This window comes from Salvia splendens, chromosome 9 (assembly GCF_004379255.2).
Source record: "Salvia splendens isolate huo1 chromosome 9, SspV2, whole genome shotgun sequence".
Taxonomy (NCBI): Eukaryota; Viridiplantae; Streptophyta; class Magnoliopsida; order Lamiales; family Lamiaceae; genus Salvia; species Salvia splendens.
The window spans coordinates 2,165,450-2,193,195 of record NC_056040.1 but is presented as its reverse complement, the minus strand read 5'-3'; the positions used below and the strand labels follow the sequence as shown (position 1 = coordinate 2,193,195).

Genomic DNA, 27,746 nt, shown 5'->3' with positions numbered 1-27,746 from the left:
GAACTAATTAAAAAACCTCATTTAATTTTTAAAAAAAGTTTTATTTATATATAAGTAAAATTTTATTTGCAAGTCCACCTCACTACAAAAAATCGTACCTATATCTTCTTGGAATAGATATTTATAGAATCTTTAAATGCTAAAAATGGAATCCAAGCTAACATCTAAACTATCATTAACTGAATTTATGAGTTAAAAAATGAAGTACTTTTACTGGTCCCTCACTTATGACAGCCTAACTCCATTAAGATTTCCTAAATTATCTTATCTTTTCCATGGTCCCATTTTTTTTCTTTTATATTGTGTCTCAACTAACACACACACACACACATCACAATCGACCGTACAATTCGATTCACCAATCTTTTAATGGAATTAGATTTTTCCCTCTTTAATCATCCACTAATTTTTCAAGGACACCTCAAATAATTTAAAATTTACTTTTTTAAAACTATTTTCTCCATCCCTAACTAATAAAAACCATTTACGTTTAATTTTCTCCATTGTATTTAAATAAATTGCCGCATTTTTTCTCCTTTCCAAAAATAAAATTGAAATAATTGAAAATTTATTGAAATAGTGTTACGTCTATTTTTTTTTTACTCTGGCTGAATATATATTTGTTATTGTATATTTACAATACTTGTGAAACGTTCAATTGAACCTTTGATTAATTCAAATTTGATTGTCCTCCAATTTTAATTAGTGAGGTGGATTGATGATAAAATTGATTCGTGGGTTGGATGCAAAAAAGTTCTTTGGTTAGTTCTCCGCCTTAATAACAATTGTGTGAGGACTTATTTAAAATTAGAAGATGATCGGCATACAATTGAAGAGACCATTTTCGTCTTGTTGGTTAACACGAAGATAACTTTTTGACTCGTCGTCTTTTATCCCGGGTGACTTGTGGCTTAGATCCATTTAATTTGTGGATGTTCTTTATAATTTGTATAATTTCTCAAACAAAATAGTTATGAAGAAAATATAACTTAAGAATCCATCAAACTGTCAAATGCAACCTGGCCAGATCCAATGGATTTTATAGGTATAGGGTAGGTGGCTTTAACGCGTAGACGATTATACAAACATCTACTTTCGAAATTCGAAAAGGCAAAAAAAGGTAAGATGATTTTGCAATAGTGAAGTCGGCTAATCCTTCAATTTTATTGCTTTTTGTTACGTCCAACGCGTCTATGTGTACGAGATTCCATAAAATAACACCAAAAGTTATATCAAATCACTCATTTTTATCTAAATTGTGGCCTTCAACCACAATTATACTATTAATCAACTGAAATCATTACGCTATTTTGAATTTTATTATCCCCATTTTACGTTATTTTGACTTTTATCACCCCAAATTAAGTATTTTAGCCAAAATGTCACCAATGGGCCTAACATGATTTTTTCTTCGAAAAATCAAGATCCAAACCAGCCTTATTAAGGCCTTGATTCAATATTTATGGATCTATTTAACTTCTTAATTTCACATAATCTTGATAAATTATTTCTCTTTCCACCCCATTTAATTTGGCCTGTATTCATATTTTACGATCACTTTACACTACATTAAATATTTGTGTTACACTACAATCTTACTCCCTTAAATAAGTTAATCCATTTTTGTAGAATTTAATTAATTATGATTGTTCTTGATTTGGATATAGTAGTATTATACATGAAACCATTATTTAGGTATAAATTTGGAAAACCGGAGGTCAGTTTATAAAAAGTTAAAATCACTAGTTAAAAACCAGGTAGCTGAATTGTTTTGGGTTAATGATCTCGAATTGGATTAGACATCACAAATGATACACATATATGTCTTGAGGCAAAAGGCAAACACGCATTATGAATACAACACTTTCTATTTCCTAATCAAAGTAATGTCTTAAATCACGATTTATAAAGTGTCCTCACCACACATATACATATAAGCCCATCTCGTGGCTCTCGTCTTACCAAATCTAATTCAATTTGTTAAAAATATTCATTTTTCTTTCATGCATTACACAACATAAAAATAAAATTTCTAGTTCATTAGTGTCAATTCAACCTAATAAAATATGTTAAAATATTCTCTCTAACGACACACAAGACCTCAAATCACACTCTTTTTATTTATTAGTTTCCCAACTTTGTCAGTCTCATCCTCATAAACATCATTTGATGCGAACACGAATGCTCGCATTGAGTGCACTGCTATACCCCTTTTCAAAAATATGGATACTGGAATTAATAAATTATCATGCTTAACAAAAATAATGCAATATTTTAATTGTATTAATATATAATAATTATCTAAATTTTATTAATTATTTTTCGACCCCACGAGTTCGGTTTTCTGGATCCGTCATTGATAGCAATGGTAATGGACTCCTGGTTGTATTGTGGTTTAAGCACATACATAAGATATACTTACATCCTTTACCAATTGATCAAGTAAGGATTAAAGTAATTAAAGTGATGTGTCTACTTCTGAAAGCTTCTCCCTTATATTGATGATGACCTATCCTCTCCCTCTTTCCTCACTCTCTCTCTCCTCTCTCATAAATCTCCATTAAGAATCCATCCCCCCACTGTTTTGGACGTGAATTTGAGAACACATCACAGCGTTTCTCCAACCCAGAAATCCATTTCTTCTTCCTTTCTGCCATACACCCCATACCCTCTCACACAACTCGCTTACACCCACTAATCCCCCTTCCCTTAAACCCTAATTCCGGCGCGTATAAATGGAAGCCCTAAATCCCCCAATCCCACCACCATTCCATGCACATGCATCCCAATTAACACCACCACCACCATGTCTCAATCCGCCGCCGCCAATTCCCCTCCCTCCGGCCGCCACCCCGTCTACCGCGGCGTCCGGAGACGAAAGAGCAGCGGCAAGTGGGTCTCCGAGATCCGCGAGCCGCGGACCCCGAACCGCATCTGGCTCGGCACCTTCCCCACCCCCGAGATGGCGGCCGCTGCCTACGACGTGGCCGCCCTCGCCCTCAAGGGAAGGGAGGCCGAGCTCAATTTCCCGGACACGGCCGGGACCCTCCCCGTCCCGGCCTCCACTTCCCCCCGGGACATCCAGGCCGCGGCAGCCTCTGCGGCCGCCGCGGCTGGGGCTGCCCGCGACGCTGCTGCAGCAGCAGCAACGCGGGCAGCCCCGGATTTTCCCGAGGGGAATGGGGAGTTTGTGGATGAGGATTTGATATTTGATATGCCTAATGTTTTGGTGAACATGGCTCATGGGATGATGATCAGCCCTCCTCGGATGGAATCCACCGCCGCCGTCGCTGATGAAGATGAGTATTTTGGGGAGGATCAGAATCTGTGGAATTATCACAACTGAATAAGTTATTATGTGTAAGTGAGAATTATGTAAAATATAATTATTGTGTGTGTGTGTGTGTGTGTAGAAATGCAATTGAAATGCAGGATGAAAGAGTGTGTTTCACGTTCTTTGTTTTGTGTTGCTTGCAAAGGAATTTTCTACCCTATTTTTTCACTTTTGTAGAAGGCTTTGTGAATAAAATCTGTGTTTACATAATGATCGTTCTACCTAATATAATGCCTTGATAACAAATATTCCAACAACCATAGGTATATACTAGTTGCATATGTGATTTGTAGCATTTTTAAGATCAAAATATTTGAATCTTAGGGTTTTCGATTCCATAATTTACTTTTTCAGCAACAGTAAAACTACCCATTTTATTAATTAGTTATAAAGAGTTGAAAATTTCTCATGAATCTTAGGGTTTTCGATTCAATTATATATGCATTTTGGTTAATCATAATTGACTACATTAATTTGTGTTTCCAAGGAGTACATTTTATATGCGTCTTCAATAAAATTAAGGAATGCATACGAAAATATCTTGGAAAAGCAAAAGATTAAAGTGGACAATTCAATTTTTCAAAATTATCCAACACAGGTATTTGCGGCATTTATAATTATAATAAAAATTAATTTAGGTAACTTAACATTTCTATATCTCTCTCTCTCCTAAATATGCATAAAGACTGTCTCTGTGATGGTTGTCGAAAAAAAGATGATACATACAAATTGGGGTCAAGATTTAAAGTGGTGGGGCTAAATATTTTATCTGTGATAATTAAGAATATTGTGGTGTTGTATATATGAACAGATCGGTGATGGATTTGATTGGTTGGTGCATTAACGCGCGCTACCAAGTTGATGTATATATAGTTTTTAAACGAAATCATTTAGTCGTTGAATTTAGCTAAGGGTTTATGCACTGTTACATTGATATATAGTCCAATGGTGATATCATTGGACTCGTCATCTAAACAAAAAATTAATGATTAAAAGGATAAAAATGAATTGCTGACTCGGCTTGTGATCTTTTCTAGTTTGTATGTAGTGTTAAAAAATAATTTAAAACAAAGTATTTATAATTAGGCTGAATTTAATTACGTGTGACGAAATGATGCTACTTCATTCTTAAAAATTCGCAGTTAAAGTAAAGTAGTAACGAGTTCTCTACACATAATTTTGGTGATCTCTTTAACAAATCTATATTATGAAAGACAAGATACGACCAAATACGATAAAAATATTAAAAACACACATTTGAATTAGATAACTTTTTTTTGGAGTTATTTTGTCTTAGCAAACGAGTCCTTATTAAGTAAGTACGGTACATTACTTGTTTGTCTTACTGGTCATACCATAATTTTTGAAGAAATATGACACTTATAAATATCACTAAATAAAAGACATGTCACTGTATTTTGTGTCTCTAATAGAAAGACATGTCACTAAATTTATGTTTTAACGAGTACTTTATAGTTACATGAACAAATGTGATAAAACTAGTCTCACTGATACAGGATAGATTTGTTGAAGTATTTTTTTATCAAAAAAAAATTAATTTTTCATTTATCTATGTTATGATTCAAACATCTAGTTAATTACGTAGAGATGAAGCTATTTAATGGTTGAGTTTAGTGCGTGTAAATCTTACACGCTTTAATTTTAGTCTTTAAGTAGCACTACTATTTTGTTTTATTTCTATTTAGAAATTTGATTTAATTTCTATGTAGAATATTAATGTCTATTTGTTGAGAAACATCGGTGTTCTATTTATTCCTTTTAATTTGGCAAAAAAATAACTTTCTTGAGATACAATTCAATAGCAATGCTATTATTCTTTGCCGACACAAACAAGTCTACGACATGTACCCATTTGATGAAATATTTTTCAAACACAATTTTCAAGAATTAGATTCTCCACGTAGGTGAGGGATTGACCCAAAACAATCGTATAACTCTCTTGGCCGCAACAATAGACTTATTAAATTGTTAATTCAAGCTTCACTAATGACAGTTTGAAGTTTAATCACTCAATTGAGTCATAAATCACCCAGCTGCAAAAGTTCTTCCAACCCTTTTTAGTTGATTTTTTTTATGTTGGTTGAAATTTATATCAACAAAATTTCGTTGTTGTAGCTAGTGGTGATTTAATTGGGATAGATTACTGACATAAAATATCAGATCACCCCTGTTTTGTTATGATTTTTATAATTGGATCAATTTCAATGTTATTTGGATTTCTGATTTGAAGCATTTTTGGTAATTGAAAACAAAATGGCATAACTTTGAGACTATTAGTATTTAAAATAATTTAAAAATGTCTTAAACTTAGACTTGAGCTCAACAAATTAAAAATGAACACATTATAAACTATTCGAATTCGACTGGATTAAAATAAGATCATGCTTAAGCTCTGGATACTCCACAACAAGCTGAACAACATTTACTCCATAATAAACAAAAAAAAAAGCAAACAGTGGTTAAGGACCAATAATCGTAGCGCAGTCAAGATTAGTGATAATTAAAGATCAAGTATATTGGGTTAACGTAATTATTACTGATTTTGACACTCTAATAAAATATTTACAAATTATCAGTGTTAATTAGGGCTTTCCCCATAATATAAATTAATATAAATATATAATTAGGGTTTACCTTTTCGTAGACAAATGTGATGTGTTTGGGGCCTTTTAATTCACGAAATTTATAAATATATTTTTCTGTCTGAGTTGGCTATAACAAATTAATCTCTTGATGTTAACTGGCACGATCTTAAAGTCCCCTTTATATCAATTAAATAAAAGTATAAACAACCTAAATGTTGTTAAATAAACAAATTATTTCTGAAAACAAAGATTGATGCAAATTTTTATCGGTATTTATGTCACAGGTAAAAAAGGATAATTAATCTTGAAAGTAAAAAAATAGTAATATTGACTAACTAATTAAATAAGTTGCGATAACAGATACTCTATCAATTTTCCTAATTGCTTAATTAACTAGTGACACTAATTTATACAGTGATACTACTAACTACCAAATTAAAAACCCACATTTGGAAGTGTTTTTCCACATACCAAAAATATTGTATATTTTCTTTCCGAAATATAAATAGCATTTTCGTTTTGCCTTATGCATGTTTATAAATTACTAGTACATCGTACATTATGCATACATTTTTAAATATGTTTACTTCCACTACAGTTTTTACCTAGAAAAAACTGTTGTAACCATTTTAATAGTGGAGATAAACCTATAGTTTATTATCTAGTAGCTTAGTGCCCCCAGGGATGTAATATTAAAGGGTGACATAAGAAAACATAATTATATAAAATATTGTATTATATTTCCAAAAAATATTAACTGTCGGCATTGCTATGGAAACACCCAAAATTTACTAAGAGCATCCACAATGGATGCCCTAGTGGGCGCCCACATCAGTAATTTTTAGTCCGCCTCTTCTTTCTGCAATAGTTTCGTCATAATGTTCGCCCTATCAGTTAAACTCAATTTGCATTTAATTTTTAATATTTTTTTAATTATTAAAATACCAAAATATATTATATTTAACACCACAAATTTTAAAAAATAACTACATTACTTAATTAAAAAAAACTACATCATACTTAGCTAAAAAAACTACATCGGCATATCGTCGTCGACGCTATGCGGGTTTTGGGAATTGACTCGGATCCATTCTTGAAAGTGTAAAAGTGAGAAAAGAGAAGAGAAAGAGAGTAGAGTAGAAAGTATTGTGTGTAAGTGTGTGAAAAGTGAATGAGGGTTTAGGGTATTTATATTGGTTTAATAAAGAATAAAATAAAAAAAAATTACAAATTTCGCGAGATCGAGCTTTGGCACGTCCCTGCAATGGTCGTCCGATCTCGCCCGAGTCCGATTTTGCACGATCGAGATCCCGATCTCCACACCATTGTGGATGCTCTAACCTCTCTGACCTTAAAGCACTCTCTACTGGCAAAAATTTAATTAAATATATATTATTACAACATGTAAAATATATTAAATATATATTAATTGTATATAGTGTATTTGATTGTAAATGTTGCATGTCATAAGTGTGTGTCACACTTAATTTTTAACATAAATAAATTGATAAAGTAAAAAATATATATACATAAAAGGTAGCAGTTGGGTACGTAGAAAATGAAAATGTGTAATGTTTTGGGCTAGATTATTAATATTGTAACTCAAAAAAATCTATTAGATCTTATTTTACTCATTTTATCTCAAAATTCAAATTTAAATTTAGAATTTATTTTAGAATAATTCAATTAAATAATATTATTATCATCTATAGTTGATATTGCAGTTCATTATCGACATTTACAAAGATCTTACGTGGTCTTGTGAATAAAAATGTTTTGATTATACGCTTCACAATAACCTTTTTTTTTACAAATCTATACATCAAATTACTACTCCTACCTTGAAACGACTTTCCATAAACAATCGTTGAAATGAACGATGGCAAACTGTTCATGATATAAACTCTTTTTTCTAAACAAACACTCTTGATATAAATTACGTTACTACTGTATTATTTATGTATGAAGAGAGAGAAAAAAGGAAGCCCATACATAATCATAGAACAAGATTTCATGATCAACTTTAAAATATATGGGCTTGTCGTATTATCAAGCCCAGGCACATATCCGGCCCATTATTGGATAAAATCATCATGGTTTCGTGTGTACTTATAAAAATATCTCTCAAAAATATTTTTAAATAAAATCGTCACTAGATTTTCGTAAGAAAAGAATATGTATTCGATGTTATTAGTTTGAAATTATCAAAATAGAGAAGTCAAATCGAAGTTTAGTTCAGAATTATTCTTATATTAATTTTGTAACTACATGACTGTAAGTACTGAGTACGACTAACGAATCGTACGAATTACGCCATTATTGGACCGATCTGAATACGATCTAACACGTTAAACCTAAACGTTTCTAGTAAATAATTTCTACCGCCTCCCTTCTTCCTTAACAATTGAACCAACACCGTTGACATTTTTAACCTTGAACCTCTCATTCCTCACCAAAACATCATCACCCAAGCCCCTCTCTCTCCTCACAAAACCACCCCCATTTCTCTCTCCACCCATCTTTCTTGCAATCTTTCCCAGCATGTGTGAAGCAAATTCTCCTCTAAAATGGTGGGACTTTTCTCTCAACATTTGCTCAAATTGGACATTATTTTCGACCTTGGAGACTAATTTGTGGATGATTTCATGGCCCTTTGTGTCGATTTCTTTCAAGAATCTTTCCCAAGCATCTTCATTATCGTTCGTGGAGCTGCTTTCTTCTTCTGATTCGTGGCTTCTCCACCAGTTTTCTTGTGGAGTGTCTAAGAATTGAGGATGGAATTGGTGTGGGCTTGAACACATGATAACTTCACCTGATCTTTCCATCTTTCTGTTTGTGGAAATGGAGTCAAGACAAGAGAAGAATGAAATATTTGTTGTTTATGTCTGAAGGCTTTGATGTCTGAATATATTATGTTCTAAACTGCAATGAAGATGCCATGTATATATAGAGAGAGAATTAAAGAGAGTCAATGTGTGAAACAGTAGAGGTAGGAGACTGGTCAAGTTGACCAATCAAACTTGATAACTCTTTTACCCATTCAATTTAGGCTAAGTCAAACTGATTAATTCAACTAGTTTTGTTAATTTTTTAGAATAATTTGGACTTGTGGATATTGGGTGGAAAATATGAAACTTATGAAATCGGGCGAAGAAAAAGGTTATCAATAAATCAACTACTACAAAATTGATACATAATTGTACGTACATAACCGAACTTTTTTTAACATTTTATATTGAAAATCGTTGTATAAACATTAATTAATTTAAAATAAATTTCATACTAATCATTTTGCAACACTTCAAAAAAAATTTAAATTTTTACTTAAATATTTATATATTTAAGCTAAAAAATATTTTCTTAGTAAATATTGTATAATTAATTCAAATCAAGCTCGAAATCATGTTACAATTCGACATAAAATTTCTATATCACTTATTTCTTATTGCTACATATAATACAATAAAAAAACTAATTTTTAATTACATTAACTTAAATTTAAAAATATAAGGATATTATGTAATTTGTACATCTATCTTTTCTCAAATTTTTGCAAAAATATATCACATAAAATTTACAATATACCATTCAACATAAAATTATAGTAGTAGGAGTAGAAAATAAAAGTTAATGTACTACTAATAAATTAAAATACGACATATAATATTACCTTTAAATCTTTTTCTAAATTTTCCCGCAGTCCTGACAGTATACTCCTCAAACCAATTTCTTCCGCCGCTGCTCCGCCTTTCCCCTTCCTCCGCTTTCACTTCCGCCGCCGGTGTCAGCAACCTAGACCACTTCTTCCACTCGCCGAGTTTGCAATCTATTTCAATTTCATTTTTCCCTAATCAAAACTCCTCCTTTATCAATTTCAATGGAAGCCCAAAGTGTAGCCCTTCGTGGTTATATTCATGGAGCTCTCTCTTCCCTTCAATCCCGCAAAACCGATGTGTCGACCAAGTTTCCCAAGCCATATTCTTCAGAAATTCGTTGCTCATTCCAATCAATTCGCTCGAGCACCAAGATAAATCTACGGTGTACAAGCAGCGTCGAGAAGGTTGAATACAAAGGGGTTTTTGATACAGAAGAAGTTAACCCTAAACACAAAGTTAGCTTGAAAAAATTAGCGGTGTTCGTTTCCGGCGGAGGCTCCAATTTCAGGTCTATTTATGAGGCCACGCTTAATGGCTCCGTACACGGTGATATTGTTGCTTTGGTCACCAACAAACATGGTATTGTGTTCTTTTGCATTCTCAAATTAGGGCAGAAAAAAAAGAGATGCCTTTTCATGCTGTTTAGCAAACTTGATGAACTTTCAAGTACTCCATCGATTACACTTAATTCTTGAATAATGTTGGCAGAATGTGGAGGTGCGGAATATGCCCGTGATAAGGGTATTCCTGTTATCCTTTTTCCTCCAAGGAAAGGGGCAGAAGAGGTGTTTTCTGCAGATGATCTTGTAAATGCATTAAGGTTTGGCTGAGTTAATTTACAATGCTTTGTAGTTGAATGATGATTCAAGCTTGTACCAAATGAAATAGATTGAAATTGTATGCCAATTGTTGTTATGAATGGTTTGATGATTTTCTTTACATTCCTTCTGAATTCCAAGTGTGGAGAAACAGAGCAAGTTATTTCCATCACATTGTTTAACTGTTCTTGCACTTATAGTTTCAAGATTGAGAAAAAAAAGGTGTTTAAGACCTGCAATTGATCTAGTCTTGTTTGTGAATTCTCTTCTGGACTTGCACTTCTGCCATGTTATTTGCTACATTGCTGAGAATCCATTTGTTTAGACTCTTTCCACCTTATCTTTCGTGTGATACTATGAGTTGCATTTCTGTAAATTTCAGATGTTTTCTTTTTTTGTGTGCAGATCCTACAATGTTGACTTTGTACTTTTAGCTGGTTATCTAAAGCTTATTCCTACTGAGTTGATCAAAGCTTATCAAAAGGCAATACTGAATATACATCCGTCGCTTCTTCCAGCATTCGGTGGGAAAGGGTATTACGGTATGAAGGTGCATAAAGCAGTAATTGCTTCTGGAGCAAGGTATCAATAAAGCCCTTTCCATTATCCCTTGGATTTATTTAGTACTTAACGAATCTGCGTTTACTACTTTGTCCTTTCAATTGAATGCCCACAAAGTTTCAATTCTGACTCTGCAACACTTTCGGGCATTGCTTGCTTTGGTGGATAAGGGTGTATTACAAAAGTTATCTAACTGTATCAGACGTTTACTTTGTGAAAAAATGGTGGATAACCGAGGCCCTTGATAATTTGGTTTGAAGTTATTAAATGGAGGATATGTATCCCACCTAAAGAGGCGAGATTTCTCTTAATGCATGATCTAGCTCCTAGGAAATCAATTAATTTTACCAAGATCCAACCTTTTATCCACTACAGTGACTATACAATCGATCCATCAAAATATACATCCTTAAAATGTGAGGAGTTACATGCCATTTCTTGTCTCATTTGTTGATTTGGGTCCCTATGTGTTCTTCAATATGGTTGATGATGACAACACTGTGTTGGCTGTTAGGCTTTCTATGGCTTGATAGATTTACTCATGAAGATATATGCTGACATTATGTATTCTCCTCGTATCTACACAGGTATTCAGGTCCTACAGTTCACTATGTTGACGAGGAGTATGACACAGGCCGCATCCTTGCTCAAAGGGTAGTGCCTGTGCTCGCAAACGACACAGCCGAGGAACTAGCTGCAAGAGTCCTTGTTGAGGTTTCCACATATATAATTCATCATTCTCGTTTATCCTGATTATGTATTATAGTTTTGTTGATACATAAGTCTGATTTGAATCAGGAGCATAAATTATACGTGGAGGTATGCTCAGCCTTATGTGATGAGCGAATCATCTGGAGAGAAGATGGTGTCCCTCTCATCCAATCCAAACATGACCCTACTCACTATCTATAGCAAATCCAAGATTGTTTGGATTTTTGGTGAAATCAAACTGTTTCACTTTTGTTAGAATGCAGTGCTATTTTTATACCCTAAATCAGCAATTTTTGGAGTCACTTTGTTAACATATTACCATCTACATGTCTAGACATTTAACAGATTGTAGCAACTGTCTAGTGTTTTGCTTCAACATCATCAAGCAAATAACCAAACTGACCAATGACTTAACAAACTCATCATCGTCTCCTCCGTTGATGCTTTCTTCCCCTCGTCGTTCGCCTCCTACCCCTTCCTTCTTCTGCAAAATCCGGGCGTGCCACCAAATACTTTGGCCAATTTCATCCAATGTTCATAGCAAAGTTCAACACAAGATTGCATTTTGCTCCCAATTTCATTATCCAATTTGTGAAATACATCAAATTCAAGAACCCTAAAACTGGCATTGCTCACTGCACCATCTCCAAAAGCAATACATAACTGAACGAGAAATCGAAACCAATTTATTGAAATTCCAAACACATTTCCTCAAAAACAGAAAAAACACAATTCATCTCAATTTCATAACCTAAACATAAAAAAAACTCAGAAAAAAACGAAATCTCAATTCAATCTCAAACCGCCTTGAGCAAATCCTCAGCGCTGCTAACATTAAACGCGCCGCCATCCTCCAAATTGAGGACCTTCACAACGCCATCCTCCACAAACATAGCGTAGCGGCGCGACCTCACGCCGAGCCCAATCGGCTTGTCGCTCAAATCGAGCTCACACCCAATCGCCCTCGTGAAATCGCCGTTGCCGTCGCTGAGCAGCAACACCTCCTCCCCAATCTTCAGATCCGCCTTCCACGCCTTCATCACGAAGGTGTCGTTGACGGAGACGCAGGCGACGGTGTCGACGCCCTTCGCTCTGAACTCCGCCGCCTTCTCGACGAATCCGGGGAGGTGCTTCTGCGAGCAGGTCGGGGTGAAGGCCCCCGGCACGGCCACCAAAATTGCCTTCTTATTCGCGGTGAGGTCGGCGATTGAGACGGTCTGGAGCTCGTCGGAGGCGTCGAGGTAGGATAGCGTGGCGTCGGGGAGCTTGTCGCCGACGGAGATGATGGCGGAGATTTTGGGGGCGGCGGAGAAGCGAAGGGGGTGAGATGGAAATCGGCGGCGGTGGTTTGGGAAGGAGAGGGAGAGAGGCTGTTTGAGGTTAAGGGAGGAGGAGTGGAAGAGGTGAGCGGAGGAGAATGAGGCTGTGGAAGCGGTGGCTGCCGCCATTGTTGGTTGAGTTTTGGGCGGATATAAACGAGTGTTTATTCCAAGAGTTGGAGACTTGGAGTTATATAATGTGTGACAGAGGCGGAATAAAATATCTTCACATATTTCAAATTTCTAAACGTATTTCATGCTGCCATCAATATTTATTTATTTTTATCACAAACTTCCAATTTTCATTGTAAGTTGGAGACTGGGGCTACTGCATTAAATGGGCCATATTGACCTATAACTTAAGCCCAAATTCTATAAAGAATAGGGGGTTCCCTATAAAATTTATTTTCCCCACCTATATATAAATTATTTGAAAACTTAATTACTATGATAACGCTTCTAATAAATGAAACTGTTAACTGGCCAAAATTACACGATTACCGAACTAATCCCACTTGATTTTCATCACTTTCTAATCTCAACAGGAATTTTTTGTAAAATTTAACTTGAGCTCAACGCCATAACATGTGTTCAACCAATTGAATAAAAAGAGAGAGAATCAAGAAAAGCTAAAGTGATTTCTGCTATTATATTTGATTGGATATACTGTATGTCATATTCAGACCATTAAAATTTATTTGTTTAAAGTTTAAACATTCTAGAGTCAAGCAAAATGAACAAACTCCAACTTAAATATTCTGCCATTATAATTGATTAAATATATCACGTAATACGTAGAGACCATAATTAATTGAACATACCACGTATATAATATATACAGACCATTAAATTTTTATACGATCCCTTAATATATCCAGACCACTAAATATTTATATGATCCCTCACTTACTTTTATAATGATATATGTAAACAAACAGAGTTTTAGTTAAAGAAACGTATATAGACCTGGTCGTGGTTTGGAAGCGGCGGAGAAGTGCCACGTGGCGGTCTCTGGTTTCACAAAGTGTCGGATGTTTGCCACGTGGAGGCTGACGAATTGTGTTATCATAATTTTCACATACTAGTATGTAAAGATTGTGAGTGCAAAATTAATTTTATAATTCGTTTATTCTTAATTAAATACGGAACCATCACTCTTTTTAATAGATCTATCATCACTCTTTTTAACATGGATCTAACAACAAAAAATTATTTTGCAAAGAGAGGGTACTTTATATCCTGCAGTGCTTCCTCAGAGATTTCATTTGCATTCAACGTGGATTTTAATAAATTTGTTGTGGATGATAAGAGTATATGTTACGTACTCCCTCTGTCCTCAAAGAGTATGAACATTTAGTTCGACATAGGTTTTAATGCACAATTGATAAAGTAAGAGAGAGATAAAAAGAAAAAGTTTTAAAAGGATTGTTAATAGAAAATAGATCACACCTTATTAGAGAGAAATGAGTTTCTGAAATTAAGGGAGATTCTAATAAAGTAAATGGGTGTCCAAAATTGTTGGGCTTTGATATTAGTGAGTATCATAGGTCACTATGAACCACAATCCATTGCGTATTGAGCCCTGTTGTAGTTTCATTGGGCCGCCTAGCTTGGCCCAACACTCGATCATGTAGTTCACCTAATTAAGCTTCTAATTTAATACTACTACTACTACTAGTAATAACTAATTACATGCCTCGGTCGGCCGGTCACATGTTGATGTTAGTTAGTTGCCTTGTTTATTTTGAGCAAAAATTTAAGAAAATTTGTTTAATGATCAGGTATGAGAGTAAAAGGAGTCTCATTAACGTCTTGGCCGATACCCTTCTTGTTAATTATTACGAGTTGTAAACGTTGGGATCTCATCCCGCTAACTAGTTGAAGGTGTAGAAGGCATTTTGAGCTGCCGGGTCATGGCATTTGATGGGAGGACCGCCGGGAAACATTGGAGGACCGTCGGGATTTATTGGTGGATCACAATGATTCATTATACTAATATGGAGCGTAGAGAAAATGTAGAATAAGAGTGAAATGAATGGATGATGAAATGAGGTGTGAATATAGATGTAAAAATCGAAAACGCCTCATTACACAATGGCAAACGAACTGCATGCAATAAGACTGAAAAATAAAGCCACAATTGCTGTTACCATTTTGCATAAGGCCTTAAAACTAGTGTTGATCTCAAATGAGACATGTATTGAGGAGCAGAGAGAGATCGTTAGAATGCCCATCTCGGACATCAAATCCACCAAAAATAGGGGCTTCCATCAGCAACTTTTGTGAGACCATGGTTGACACAAAGCTATGGAGCAAATCTTGAAGAATGTGATACTTAGGAGTATCAAATTAAACACAATATTTTTTCTTGCTCTTCTCCACAACAAACATGAATGGATACTAGATTCATGATTCACAAAATGCACAGATATAACATCAACAACACCAAAAATGTTTATAGAGAACAACATCAAGATCCCAACAATCATATGACAACACAAACAAATTTGGATGGCTTTCTTGTTTCTTACTTGAAACAAAATTAATGTTTCCCTTTTGCTTGAACCAAGTACCATAGAACACACACACACATAGAGAGATCTCTATCACATAACACATTTAGAAAAAAATAATAATAGAAAAATGCATCTTTCCCAGTTTTGGGAGAAACCAATCTTAAATAACAAGAAAATCCTCAGGCATTGACTTGGATTAAGATATATTAATAGAAAAGATTAGCCATTAGTTTTCCCCTTTTCAAACCACAAGAAATACTAATGGAGTAACATGAAAACAAGGAACTCAAAGTCAAGATTGACTCATCAAAGCAACTGAAAATCCCATATCTTTGAGAAAACAGTAGAAGTAATAAATATAAGAATAAGAACTGCACTTCTTGATTATACTCTCTCCTCCGTCCTACTTAAAGTGACTCGTTATCCTTTCTCGAACGTTCAAGGTGACGAGTTTCCCCAAAACGGAAACATCACTTTTATCTACTTTATTCCTTGCCCCACTTCATTCTCTCCCCACTTAAATTACAAAACATGAATAATGGCACCTAAGGCTAAGATAATATTGTTTCCGTGAAGTAGAGATTCAGAAACGCAGGTTTACGAATACCATCAATATCTAAGGGAGGAGCAACAATGAAGGCAATAATATACACCGAAGTGATTGTCTATAGTAGGGATCGTCAAAACACCATATCAATCAATGTAAAGACGGTTTTAGGTACTGGTTATCTAGTTGTAGAAGTGACCCCACATGCTTTCGCCTTCACGTGACTCGTTTTTCTTTCTCGGACTATCCACTTAATGTGACATGTTTCCCGAAATAGAAACATCACTTTATCTATTCTATTCTCTGCCCCGCTTAAGTTACAAAACATGAATAATGACACCTAAAATAATAATGTTTTTGCAAAGCTAAGATCTGAAAACAGACTCACTAATACCATCCATATCTACTAGAGAAGCATAGGCAAAAATAGGTACTCCACAAAAGTTGCACTCAATAAGGCTCACGGATACCATCCAATGTAACGACGATATTCAGTACTGGTTATCAAGTTGCAAGAACGACCCCATAGGCTTTCGTTTTTTGCGTCTCTCTAAAACTTCGGTCTTAGTAAAATATTGATTTATTTAATCACCAAAACGTCTGAAGCACAACAACGCAGCATAAAATTTTGTACTGAACATGAAACGCAGAACGAACGGACATAAGTACATATACAATTAAGACATGACAAGACGTGACATACACAGAGAAAGTGGTATGTGGCAATTCACATGGCATCTTGACCCATTTGGCTGTCAATAAGGCTCACGGATACCATCCAATGTAACGACGATATTCAGTACTGGTTATAAAGTTGCAAGAACGACCCCATAGGCTTTCGTTTTTCGCGTCTCTCTAAAACTTCGGTCTTAGTAAAATATTGGTTGATTTAATCACCAAAACGTCTGAAGCACAACAACGCTGCATAAAATTTTGCACTGGACATGAAACGCAAAACGAACGGACATAAGTACATATGCAATTAAGACATGACAAGACGTTACACAGAGAAAGCAAGGTATGTGGCAATTCACATGGCATCTTGGCCCATTTGGGAAGCGTGCGCATGTGCAAAACCTGCAGTGTGGCACACATGCCCCCAACACACATATCCATTCTATATACAAATTTCTATTCTATATATATTGCTTCATTATTACATGATGATTAACCCACAGCTTATGTTACGGATCTTGCCTTGCCTTGCCTTCCACCTACATTACTACATGCTCACATTCCTATATAAACACTCTACTCAACAGACAAATTAGGATCCACAAAATGGTTTCTTGGGTTAGAACAATCACTTCTCCATTCAGAAAAGCTTGTACTTTCTTCAACCAACCTCGAGACAAGAAGTCCCAACAAGGTACAACTGCTTTCGTCTCGTTCTTGTTGTTTTTTTATGCTAGACACTGTTCGGATCTTGTCCGGTCTCGCCCGCACTCTGTAGTTGCCCGACAAGGCCTAGAGGATTGTTCTAGTGTCGTGGCATTACTCGAGGTCGAATCTGAATATCCGATTCTAACCAAACTTGATTTTAGATATATTCACAGAAAGCACGTGGATAAAAATGAGACTAGGATTCGTTTTTCGAGTTTTTTGGATTCTTTATGCAATTTTGGATTTTTAAGTTTGGATCAGATTTCATATAATTCGATTTTGGATTCATTTTTATAAAATTTTGGATATTTTAATTTAGGGTGAGCAAAAATATTTGAAATCTGAATATCCGATTCGAACCAATATGATTCAATTCATATTCTTTTTTTACTGAATTCTGGATCAGATCGGATTAGGAGGAAATCCGAATGCTCACCCCTTAGCCACATATTAGATCAAATTAGGAGGAAATCTGAACTCACCCCTTAGCCAGATATCATTTGTATGACACAAAATCCAAGATTTAGTGTTCTCACAATATTGAATTGATGATAATGTGTAGGGAGACAAGAAAAGTGCATCATGGATTTGCAAGGGGAAGTGATGACTTGTGCTTATGAGGATGTGCAAGTCATGTGGTCTATTTTGGACAAGAACAAGCCCACAACATGCACTCTTACTTCATGATTTCACAACTCATACTAGATTTTAATAGGATGATTATTATCATTAACTTTTTACAAAAGAAAAAAAAATTGTATATATATTATGTATTGGAAATCGAAGTGTTTGTCTATGTGGCTGGATAAATGAAAAACAGCCCAAAGATGGATGTATTCTGGTTTAGACCTTTTTTGATGCCTTTTTAATGGGCAGATTAAATCAACAGCCAATGGAAATTTGGTTAGTTGATTTATTTTTCATTATTTTTTGTTTTTTAGAGACAATAGTTAGTAGCTTTTTTTTATTGGGCCATTTGATTGTGCTCTATAGTTTGGAGAATCCTAGTGATCAAATGAATCATGGTGAGATTTATGATACGAAAGTATTGTTTTTGTGATGATAAAAAGTCTCATTAATTAGTTTTCCCAATAGAGTGAGGCTTTAATAACTTTAGATAATAGTATACAATACAAGATCACATCAATATTATTATTCTCGAAGATTGTTGATGCTCTTATTCTCTCTTCGTCTTACTTTTCTTTCATCACATACCTTTTTATAAGTTAAATTAGTGAACAGAATATGAGTTTCACTTTGATAATCATTTCATAATATTCTATTTACATAAGAAATATATGTATCGAATTCATCATTGTGATTGTGACCTAAACAAAATGACAAGTAAAGAAGAGTCTCCAATATAAAATTTACTTGAAATTATTTAAAATCCATCTCCTAATTAATGCTATATATATAAATGGACAATGTCTTGTGGCCCAACGATGGTTGTCGGCTATGATATATGTACGTATATGAAACAAAATTACGTACGTAGAGTTCAACTAATTAAATCGGATAGGCCTAAGCTGGATTTTGTTTTCATTAATCTGGATCTGACTGAACTGCATAAAAATTCTTTTTTCATTTTATGCCATGTATTTTAATTAAATATTAAAAATAAAAATATACTATTAAAAATTGGAGGGCTTATTATTTATAAATTTTATATTTTAAATTAGTTTTGTATATAACTGTTGGATGATTTTAGGCTTATATAAAATATTGTATTTATATTTAATAGATAAATATGCATATTTTAGCTTATTTTATTGCAATTATTTAAATAGAAAATTTAATTCAAGAAATAATAGTCCCTCTGTCCCACAAAAATATGCACTATTTACTTTTCAGTCCATCCCACGAAAATATGCATTTTCTAATTTAAAAAAAAATTTCTCTAATGAGATGAGACCCATTCTCCACTAACAATACTTTAATTACTTTTTCTTTCTGCCTCTCTCTTTCGTTATCTTTACATTAAAATCTGTGTCGAACTCAAAGTGCATATTATCTGGGGACGGAGGGAGTAATTTAGAAATATATAAATAATTAGGGTATATATAATTAAAATTACGGTATAAATAATTAAAATCGAGGTTAATAATAGTGGAACTTATGAGGGCCGTCTTGGGATGGGCTCAGTTGCGTCTTGGCTGGACTGCGTTGAGTTTTTATGGGCTCACTTCAACCGATTGGCCAACCGAAACCCGTATCATTTGACTGTGGGCGAGGGCATGAGTCGGCCCGGCCCATTTGACATGTGTACATATGTAAATGTTAGTATATGCAAAATTCAATATTCTTACAATTGCATCTATGTATAAATGGAGAATTCCTTGTGGTCCAGCAATGATTCATTACTAGTCCAAAACGGTTGGGTTATGATATACTATGTAACATAATTATATTTTAATGCACGCTTTATAATTTATATAGTACTAGTACTAAACTGTATTTATTAATTCATTATTTTCCTGGTGGGGGAAATTATTATACAAAGATATTTAGCAAAGCAATCATAAAATATGCGTAACACGAGTCTCTATAAAATGAACTCAAAATGACTTTTTCCATGCTATGAATTATTTCGTTTATCTTCTTTTGAAAACTGGTTAGGTCCAAATGGGAAATGTCTAGACTATTTCCATGCAACAAACTACTCCTATTTCATTTATTTTTAATAATAATAAAGATAATAAAAGCACTAATAATTACACATAATAATAGTAGCAGCAGCCGCCACTCCTGTTTTGTGAAAGAATTGAAAAATATACCATTTCTGTTTTGGAGTGTTATGCTATTTTGTCGGAGCACATTGTGAAAAAAAATGAAGCCCCAATTACTCCCTTTAAGTCTTTAAACATTAAAAATAGAACTATGAGAACGGCACAAAATAATTGATAAAACAAGAAAGATATAAAAAAAAAAAATAGTTCAAGTTTTGCTAGCAAAAAATCTAATATTGCAATTAAAAAAATTATCAAAAATAGAAATGGACTAATTTTATTAGACAGATCAAGATGGAAAAAAAGACTACGTTTACAAGAGGGACTACTATTACTTAAGTTTGGTCATTTTCAAATCAAATGGTTCAATCGCACTGCTTTAAAAAATAAATTATTCCAATTTATCATATCTTTGAAATTTTTCCAATATTCTATAATCACATATTTGAGAAATATGAAATCTATTCGGCAAATAAGAATTACTACATTGTGTCAAGGCCATGCTTTTTATTTTATAAATAAATTAGAGCAACATCATTTAATACGCTTAGTTAGCTAAATATAGACGTGCGCACCTAGACACAATTAAGAAAAATGTTTTTAAAATTACAAAATTGACAAGAAATTAATGGAACTTAATATTTTTTCTAACAATTTATCCTTTTCGATACAATAACTTGTTTAGATTTGAATAAAAGTAGCAAATAATAAGTCACGCCAACTTCCCTCTCAATAAAACATGGCTCTGACAAAATGAAAATCCAAGATCAGACTAATAAGCTGAGATACTTGATCATTTTCAGCAAGGAAGTGTAATCAAAGTTCAAAGAGAAATAGAGTCATCAACAAAAGAGTAAAGACAGAAAAACGTCTCTGATTTCTAAATATAAAAGGCTAGAGCTAACTTAAGCAGTTCGTTTTCGACATCCGAAACCTGCGATCAGTGCTCGTCCACGGACACTGAAATGTTAATGTCGGGGTAGGCTCTGTGGTGATCAGCGCCGTTCCAATCAGCAGTGTTGTCAGTAGACGCGGAGTTTGGCTGGTCTTTATTGCTTAAGCTGTTGTCGGCCTCTCCCGGGTACTGAGATGCCGGGTTGGGGTAGATGTTCGTCTCTGGTGGCGCCTGTGATATTGGTGTCGCTGCAGTCACAGTGGCGGGAGGGCAGTGGGCGGCTGGGGCCATCCTTGGCTCGCTCTGCGGCTTCCTTTTCTGCATCTTGAAGCCATTTGGCACGAAGCTCCCGACCACAATCTGAGGTGTGTTTGGATATCAGCACGTCGTTTTCAAGAACTAAGAAGAAAAAATACTGATTTAAGCGGATAAATGGGACCTGGATTGGATTGGCTGCCATGAGCAGACCTGCGACGCCACCACCTATCACACGGCCATCGGGGCTAGCTAGTGAAACGCTTAATCCACCGGATCGGCTTTTTATGCCACCGTTGTCAGAAACGGTGTATGATCCCGTTAGGGTTAAAATCTCGAAACGCCCCTGCATCAGTTCAAGGTTTCAGTTGACAAGCGATAAACACAGCAATCGGAGGACAAAGGTAACGAGCGAATCTTGAAGGCTCGGGACTTATAATTCATTACCACATCCAAAAGGTAATGCAATGCTTAGTATTAGATGAAGCACGAAACAATATGTATGCTTCTAATTGCAGAAAGGTAACTTTGCACAAGTACGCTTCTCAACAACGAACAAGTCCGGATACTAGATTGATCGTTCACAAAATGCACATCTCCAACATCAAGAAGACCAAAAACATAAGAGCATGAAGATCCCAACAATCATATGACAAGCACAAGCAAACCTTATCAACGACATTCGATGCTCAAATCAGCATACATTTGGATAACTTTCTCGACTCTTAGAAGACCAAGAATGTTTCCCTTGGCTTCAACCAAGCAAGAAACATGACATCTCATCACAGTAAAGCATACAAAAACTACACGAAATGATTCGCGGATGAGGAGCGTTATATATACCTCGTATGTGAGTAGACCACCGGATGTGCCGGGCTGGCGAAGCGTGACGTTGGAGACAGATCCATTGGCAGAGAGAACACAGATCCCTCGATGACCCTTCTGAGCAAAGGTGAGTATCTTCCCAGCAACATCCTGCAAAATATAACTGATACTTAGTTCAAACTTTAACATAGATTATCCGAGAATCGACATCGATGTCTTTACCTCTCCTGTGTGTACAGTCACAACATGCGGCGTGAAATCCCCTCCTGCTGTGTTTGCAAACAATTCACCTGCAATTTGCAAGAACCCTAGTTTCAAAATTGCATCTTTCCAAGTTTTGGAGAGAGAAAACCAGTCAAAATAACAAGGAACAGTAAAAATCCTAAGATATTTAATCTGCAATCAAAGCATATGCTATTGCTAGGACTAGGGCTTGTTTGGTTGCCTAGATTAGTCAAGAAAAAATCTTCATCTCAAAACACACACAATATCTTAATCTGACATATCAACATAAGCAAATCAAACGAGCAGAAATAGAAATGGATAGGGATTAGGAGAAACGTGAAAAAATGAAATCAAAGCAATTGCTAATGCTAGTCAATGTAAGAACCCTAGTTTAAAAATTGCATCTTTTCCAGTTTTGGAGAGAGAAAACCAGTCTAGAATAACAAGGGTTTATATCTAGAGATATTTAATCTGCAATCAAACAGAAAAAAGATTAGGGATTAATTTTCCCCATTTCAAGGAAACATGAAGAAAAAAAAGAAATCAAAGTAAAGATTGACCCAAGAATCCACCTGAAAAAAGTTCATATCTTTGAGGGGGAAAATCATCAAAATATAGAAATTAACACAAAATAAAATAAAAAACAAAAAATTGGAGTTTCAAGATTAAAAAAAAACTCACCTAAAGAGGCAAGAATTTGCCAGTTTCCGGCGGCGGCGGAGTGTTTCCCGCGGCCTCTTTTGGGGCCGGAGTTGTCAAACGACCGCGGCGTCGAGAGAGTGAAACCCGCGGCGGCGTTCATCGCCGTCGGCGACCTGATATACGCCGGATTCAAGTTCCCATCGGCGTCATACTTCCTCGGCCTCCCTCTCTTCTTCTTCCCCAAATCCCCATTCCCGCCACCCCCACGCGCCCCAATTCCTCCCCCTCCGCCGCCCAAAACCGCCGCGACGCCGCCATCAACCACCACTACGCCGCCCACAGCCTCCACCGCCGAAGCTGGCGCCTTCTCCACACCCACACCTAAATCCATGCTCACCACCTCCGGCAACATCCCACCGCCGCCACCACCGGCGCCGCCGTGAGCGACATACTCCGCTGCACTCAGCGGCGGCGAATCGGAGTCGTGATTGCCGCTGAAGGAGCCGGAATCCGTGCTCTCTCTGTCTTCAACCTCCATCAAAATCAAATCTTTTTAAACTTGGGCTGCGAATTAAGCAAACAAACAACAGAAATGAAGAAAAAGATTTGATTTTTTTTTGAAAGATTGGTAGGTGGTAACAAATGGCGCCACAGAGAATTCAATTGATGCTTTCAATTTTTTTTACAGCTTTAGAGAAATTTTGTAAAATTGAGTGTTCCCTCCATTAATGGGGTTGAAAGCTTTGAGGAAAGAGAGAAATTAAAACCAATATTTGTCTTTTGTCTGCAACTTTGCTCTGTAAAAGTAGAAGCTATTATTCTTTTTTTCTTTTTCACATATTTATATATAAATTAATTTGAGTGATTTGTTTGCTAATGTGGAGATTACGATACACTAAATTATGTTTAGATTTTTAATTTTGTTTTACCTAACTCATGGTTGGTAATTACATTTTAGAATAAAGATAAGGAATTAAATTAATTCGGAGATCCATTTTTTGGGGAACATATTCTTGAGATTATTTCAAGTTTATTTTTCAAATTAATTTTTTGAAATCGAAAACCCTTGTGATATGCTTCTATTACTTTAGTATTTTTTGTTTAATTGTAATGGATTCATTTATTTTGAAAAAGGTACAAATTCAATAATGTTTTATGGGTGGGTATAATTATCAGATCTTTTTTTATTTTATTCGGCGTATAATTGGCATAGTATTATACCTAAATAGTACCTAATTTAATTGGTATTCTCCTTTTCTTGGATATTATTTAGGCAAGTATACAATTTTTTCTACATTTTCTCGATGATAATAATCTTTCAAATACACAATCAAATTAATATTTTAGTAAGTAGATTCAAATGTTTTTTTATTTGACGTTTAATGTGAAACTATAAAATCCGAATATTTTTACTTCTATAATGTGTGACAAGTGTATATGGGTGACGAAATAAAATATGAAATTAATGTGGGTTATTGACATAGGTGATATGAATATATGGTTTTCATTTCAAAGAACAAATAAATTACGTAAAAGTATTTTGATGTACGCATTTGACATTTTCTCTAATGTTTAAATAAATATTACAAGTACTTTTTAAGAAACAAAACAACATCGATCATTTATATTTTCATACTTGATAGTACTAATATTCAAAACAAGTTTTTGTACGATTTTTTCTCGTGCACTTGTGTAAAGTTGCTAGAAAAAAAATAGAGAATCAAATAAATTCCTTTGAAATTAGGATATTTGCACATTAGAAATTGGGGACATAAAATACTAGTACTAAGTAGTACTCACTAACTCTTCATATTTTTCTTGGCAAAAAATGACATTTGTTTGTACACAATTGAGATGAACGAACTTCTCGTGACCGAATCTTGTGTAGTTGGACATTTTATTGAAAATGATGAAAGTTGGAAACATTTAGAGCATTCACCGTGGGACGGACATCCCGACGGACTTCCCAAAAACATTTCATGTCACGTCATTGCACTGCCACGTCATAAGGACATCCCATTGCACAATGGCGGACATCTCCAAGGACATCCCGACAGACTTCCCACAATAATAAAAATTCACAAATTCACCAAATTAAACAATTTACGAAATTAAAATTTCAACACAAATAAGGAGAAAATGCAACCACTTTATTTAAAACAAAAAAGCATACATAATTATTAAAAAAAATACATAGTTAAAAAAACAAGCTACAGCTTCGACAAATGCGGCCCCTGTCTCACTCATCTTCGTCCCCGCCGCCAGTCCCGTCGTAATTCTCGGGCAGGGGTGGCATCCCCAAATCGCGCCGCATACTGTCGATGACATCCTTCAGCATAGTCTTGTATAAGGGGTCAGTCGCTGAAAGTCACTTCTCCATGGTGATTAAAAGTAAATCATGCTGTTGTATGCGGGTGAGTGCGGGAAGCTCAGGATCGATCTGGGAAGGAGCTGCCGATTGGACCTCGGGTCCGGACCCGCTGGCGCTTCCCCTAGCCATTCGCATCTCAGAATTTTGCCCAACCGGGCGACGGCGGCGGGATTGAGGGGTCGGGAACTCTGCCTCGGCTTCAGGGAGTTCGTGGGAACCGGAACTGCTGTTGTACTCCCCGGAGGGGTTGATCTTCGTCCGCTTCGGCCAGCCAGCTTCAACACCCGAACTAAACTTGGTGGAAGTCTGCACCACAAGATAGACCTCCCAATATTTGAAATCCTCGAAACCCAATTCACTGTCGGGACTGCTGGTGAGACAGAAGCTTCTCATCAGCGGACATGCCGTTGGTTGCCGTGCGGAGGTTGTTTTGGTAGATGCCGGTAAATCGGCTGAGCTGCCTCCTCCACCGCTCCCACTGTTCCCGGCATTGCTCTCCATCGTGAGGTTTCCCACCGGGCGGTTTGAATTGGAGGTAGCTTCGGCTAATGCGCCACCACATTCTGTCGATATGTTGGTTAGCCCCGACGTAGGGATCCTCGACTACACTAATCCAGGCCTTCGCTAGCGCGACACACTCCTCTATGCTCCAGATGGTCCTCTTTCTCCTGCCGATTTCCTCCCCGTCCCCCCGGCCCCCGCCCCACCCTCGTTCTCCGCACGCGCAGGCGAGGTAGTGGCCTTGCCCTTGCCATTCCCTTTCCCTTGCCTCCGCGTCCTCCCTCCCGCCGATGACATCTCAGTGGGAGAATCCCTGACCGAAAATAGCCCCAACTTCACAAAAGAGAAAGTCTCAATGCCAGTGAACTGAGTCTCCAAAAGAGTACTATGGGAGGAATCACCCGACAATAGATCCATGTGGGGGTGATAGACACTGTCCCCAGGTGATTGGAGGACCCCCTGCCTGCCCCCCCCCCCCCCCCCCCCCCCCCCCCCCCCCCCCCCCCCCGTAGAGGCAGGCATGCCCTGCATCATCCCGGGCATCTGGGCATCATCCCGCACCAAGAGGGTACATATTGTAGTACCCGGACATCATCCCCGCCATTTGGGGTTGGGGCATCTTCAGCATCACCCCGGACATCGGTGCACTTCCGCCAGAATTTCCCCCAACTCTAACGGGAAAAGTCGGCATTTGTGACTCGGTCGTGGCGGGGGAATCGCTATCGAAGTGCTTCATTTATCTTCTGAAGAAATGAAAGTAGAGAGAGAAACTCGTTAAAACAAGTGGTGTGAATGAAATGAAGTTCAACGAGCCGTATATAGAGAGTTTTTTTTTTAAAATTAAAAAGTAAAAATCGGGAAGTCCGTCGGGACGTCCGTCGTGTCAGCGCAATGGCGGACGTCACGACGGACGTTCCCGGAATGCCGCGGGACTCTGGTATCCGCATCGCACGTCCGTGTCCGCCTCCATGCTGCATAATGGCGGACGGCCGCCGTTGTGGATGCTATTAATAGAATACTATGAAAGTTGTGAATACTCTGAGTTGTAAAAAGAATCAATACTCTCGAATACATCGGAAGTTGTGAAATTTCATAACTAAAAAATGCTCTCGGTTGTAAATAAGTATTTTTCGCTATAATTCACGATTATAACATTTTCGGTTGTGAATTAGTGTTATTTTTTTTTGCGATAATTTAAACTTTGTGGTGTCTTATTTGTGCAATTGTCTAATTCATACCTTAAACATACATGTAGGTTTAAATTATTATTTTTAGCTATAACTCACAATTTTGAAAATTTTCAGTTATAAATTGATTGATTTTTAGCTTTTATTTTAGCAAAATACGTAAGAATAATTGGTTTGATATATTAAACTCTTTTTTGTGTGTTTTAAAAGGTGGATTTTTTACTATAAAACCGTTCCGTTTCTACTAAATGACCGTTTCTAAGATTTTTTTGCGAATTTGTGAATAAAATTATATTTATAGGATAACCAATTAAATCCTAATATCATAAATTCATAATAAAGGATGCTATTCTTGAAGACATTTGCATTGTTGTTTTCTCTAGATGGCATTTCAATATTTTTTATATATATAATTTTCTTGTTCAAATTTTCAAACCTAACAAGACTAGACTGTGTTCTTACCTATATAAGATGTAATTACATAAGATGACACAGCGCTAGTGATTTATGGTTTGGTGGAGAGGAAAAGAATAAGATCTAAAGATTATATTGCTTTGTTTTGAATTTAAGTGTGTCTAAATTTTCCTACTTTTCCAAAGAAGTAATATTCCTATCAATCATTATTACAAGTATCTACTACTATTTCATAGTACAACATTATTCCC

At 35.9% G+C, this 27,746-nt stretch overlaps 4 protein-coding genes and 1 long non-coding RNA gene across 5 annotated transcripts; 3 read left to right on the top strand and 2 right to left on the bottom strand.

Annotated features, from left to right (window-relative positions):
• Window positions 1-2,321: 2,321 nt before the first annotated feature.
• Window positions 2,322-3,544, top strand: LOC121747196 (ethylene-responsive transcription factor ERF024-like). Its single transcript, XM_042141197.1, has one exon. The coding sequence runs from the start codon at window positions 2,807-2,809 to the stop codon at window positions 3,344-3,346; it is 540 nt and encodes a 179-aa protein (XP_041997131.1). The 5' UTR covers window positions 2,322-2,806; the 3' UTR covers window positions 3,347-3,544.
• A 6,088-nt stretch (window positions 3,545-9,632) lies between these two features.
• Window positions 9,633-12,062, top strand: LOC121746854 (phosphoribosylglycinamide formyltransferase, chloroplastic-like). The gene is made up of 5 exons (XM_042140797.1): window positions 9,633-10,175; window positions 10,305-10,416; window positions 10,820-10,996; window positions 11,563-11,689; window positions 11,774-12,062. Exons 1-5 carry the CDS (start codon window positions 9,818-9,820, stop codon window positions 11,885-11,887), a joined length of 888 nt encoding a protein of 295 aa, XP_041996731.1. The 5' UTR covers window positions 9,633-9,817; the 3' UTR covers window positions 11,888-12,062.
• A 288-nt stretch (window positions 12,063-12,350) lies between these two features.
• On the bottom strand, window positions 12,351-13,215 carry LOC121746855 (peroxiredoxin-2E-1, chloroplastic-like). The gene has a single exon (XM_042140798.1). It carries the CDS (start codon window positions 13,132-13,134, stop codon window positions 12,484-12,486), a length of 651 nt encoding a protein of 216 aa, XP_041996732.1. The 5' UTR covers window positions 13,135-13,215; the 3' UTR covers window positions 12,351-12,483.
• A 4,030-nt stretch (window positions 13,216-17,245) lies between these two features.
• LOC121747365 lies at window positions 17,246-18,491 on the top strand. Its single transcript, XR_006039192.1, has 2 exons — window positions 17,246-17,437; window positions 18,014-18,491. It is a non-coding gene; the product is annotated as an uncharacterized LOC121747365 (long non-coding RNA).
• Window positions 18,492-20,926: 2,435 nt separating this feature from the next.
• Window positions 20,927-23,840, bottom strand: LOC121748963 (AT-hook motif nuclear-localized protein 7-like). The gene is made up of 5 exons (XM_042143558.1): window positions 23,062-23,840; window positions 22,378-22,445; window positions 22,174-22,305; window positions 21,515-21,676; window positions 20,927-21,435 (listed from the first exon to the last, which is right to left on the bottom strand). The coding sequence occupies exons 1-5, from the start codon at window positions 23,558-23,560 to the stop codon at window positions 21,121-21,123; spliced, it is 1,176 nt and encodes a 391-aa protein (XP_041999492.1). The 5' UTR covers window positions 23,561-23,840; the 3' UTR covers window positions 20,927-21,120.
• Between the last annotated feature and the right edge of the window lie 3,906 nt (window positions 23,841-27,746).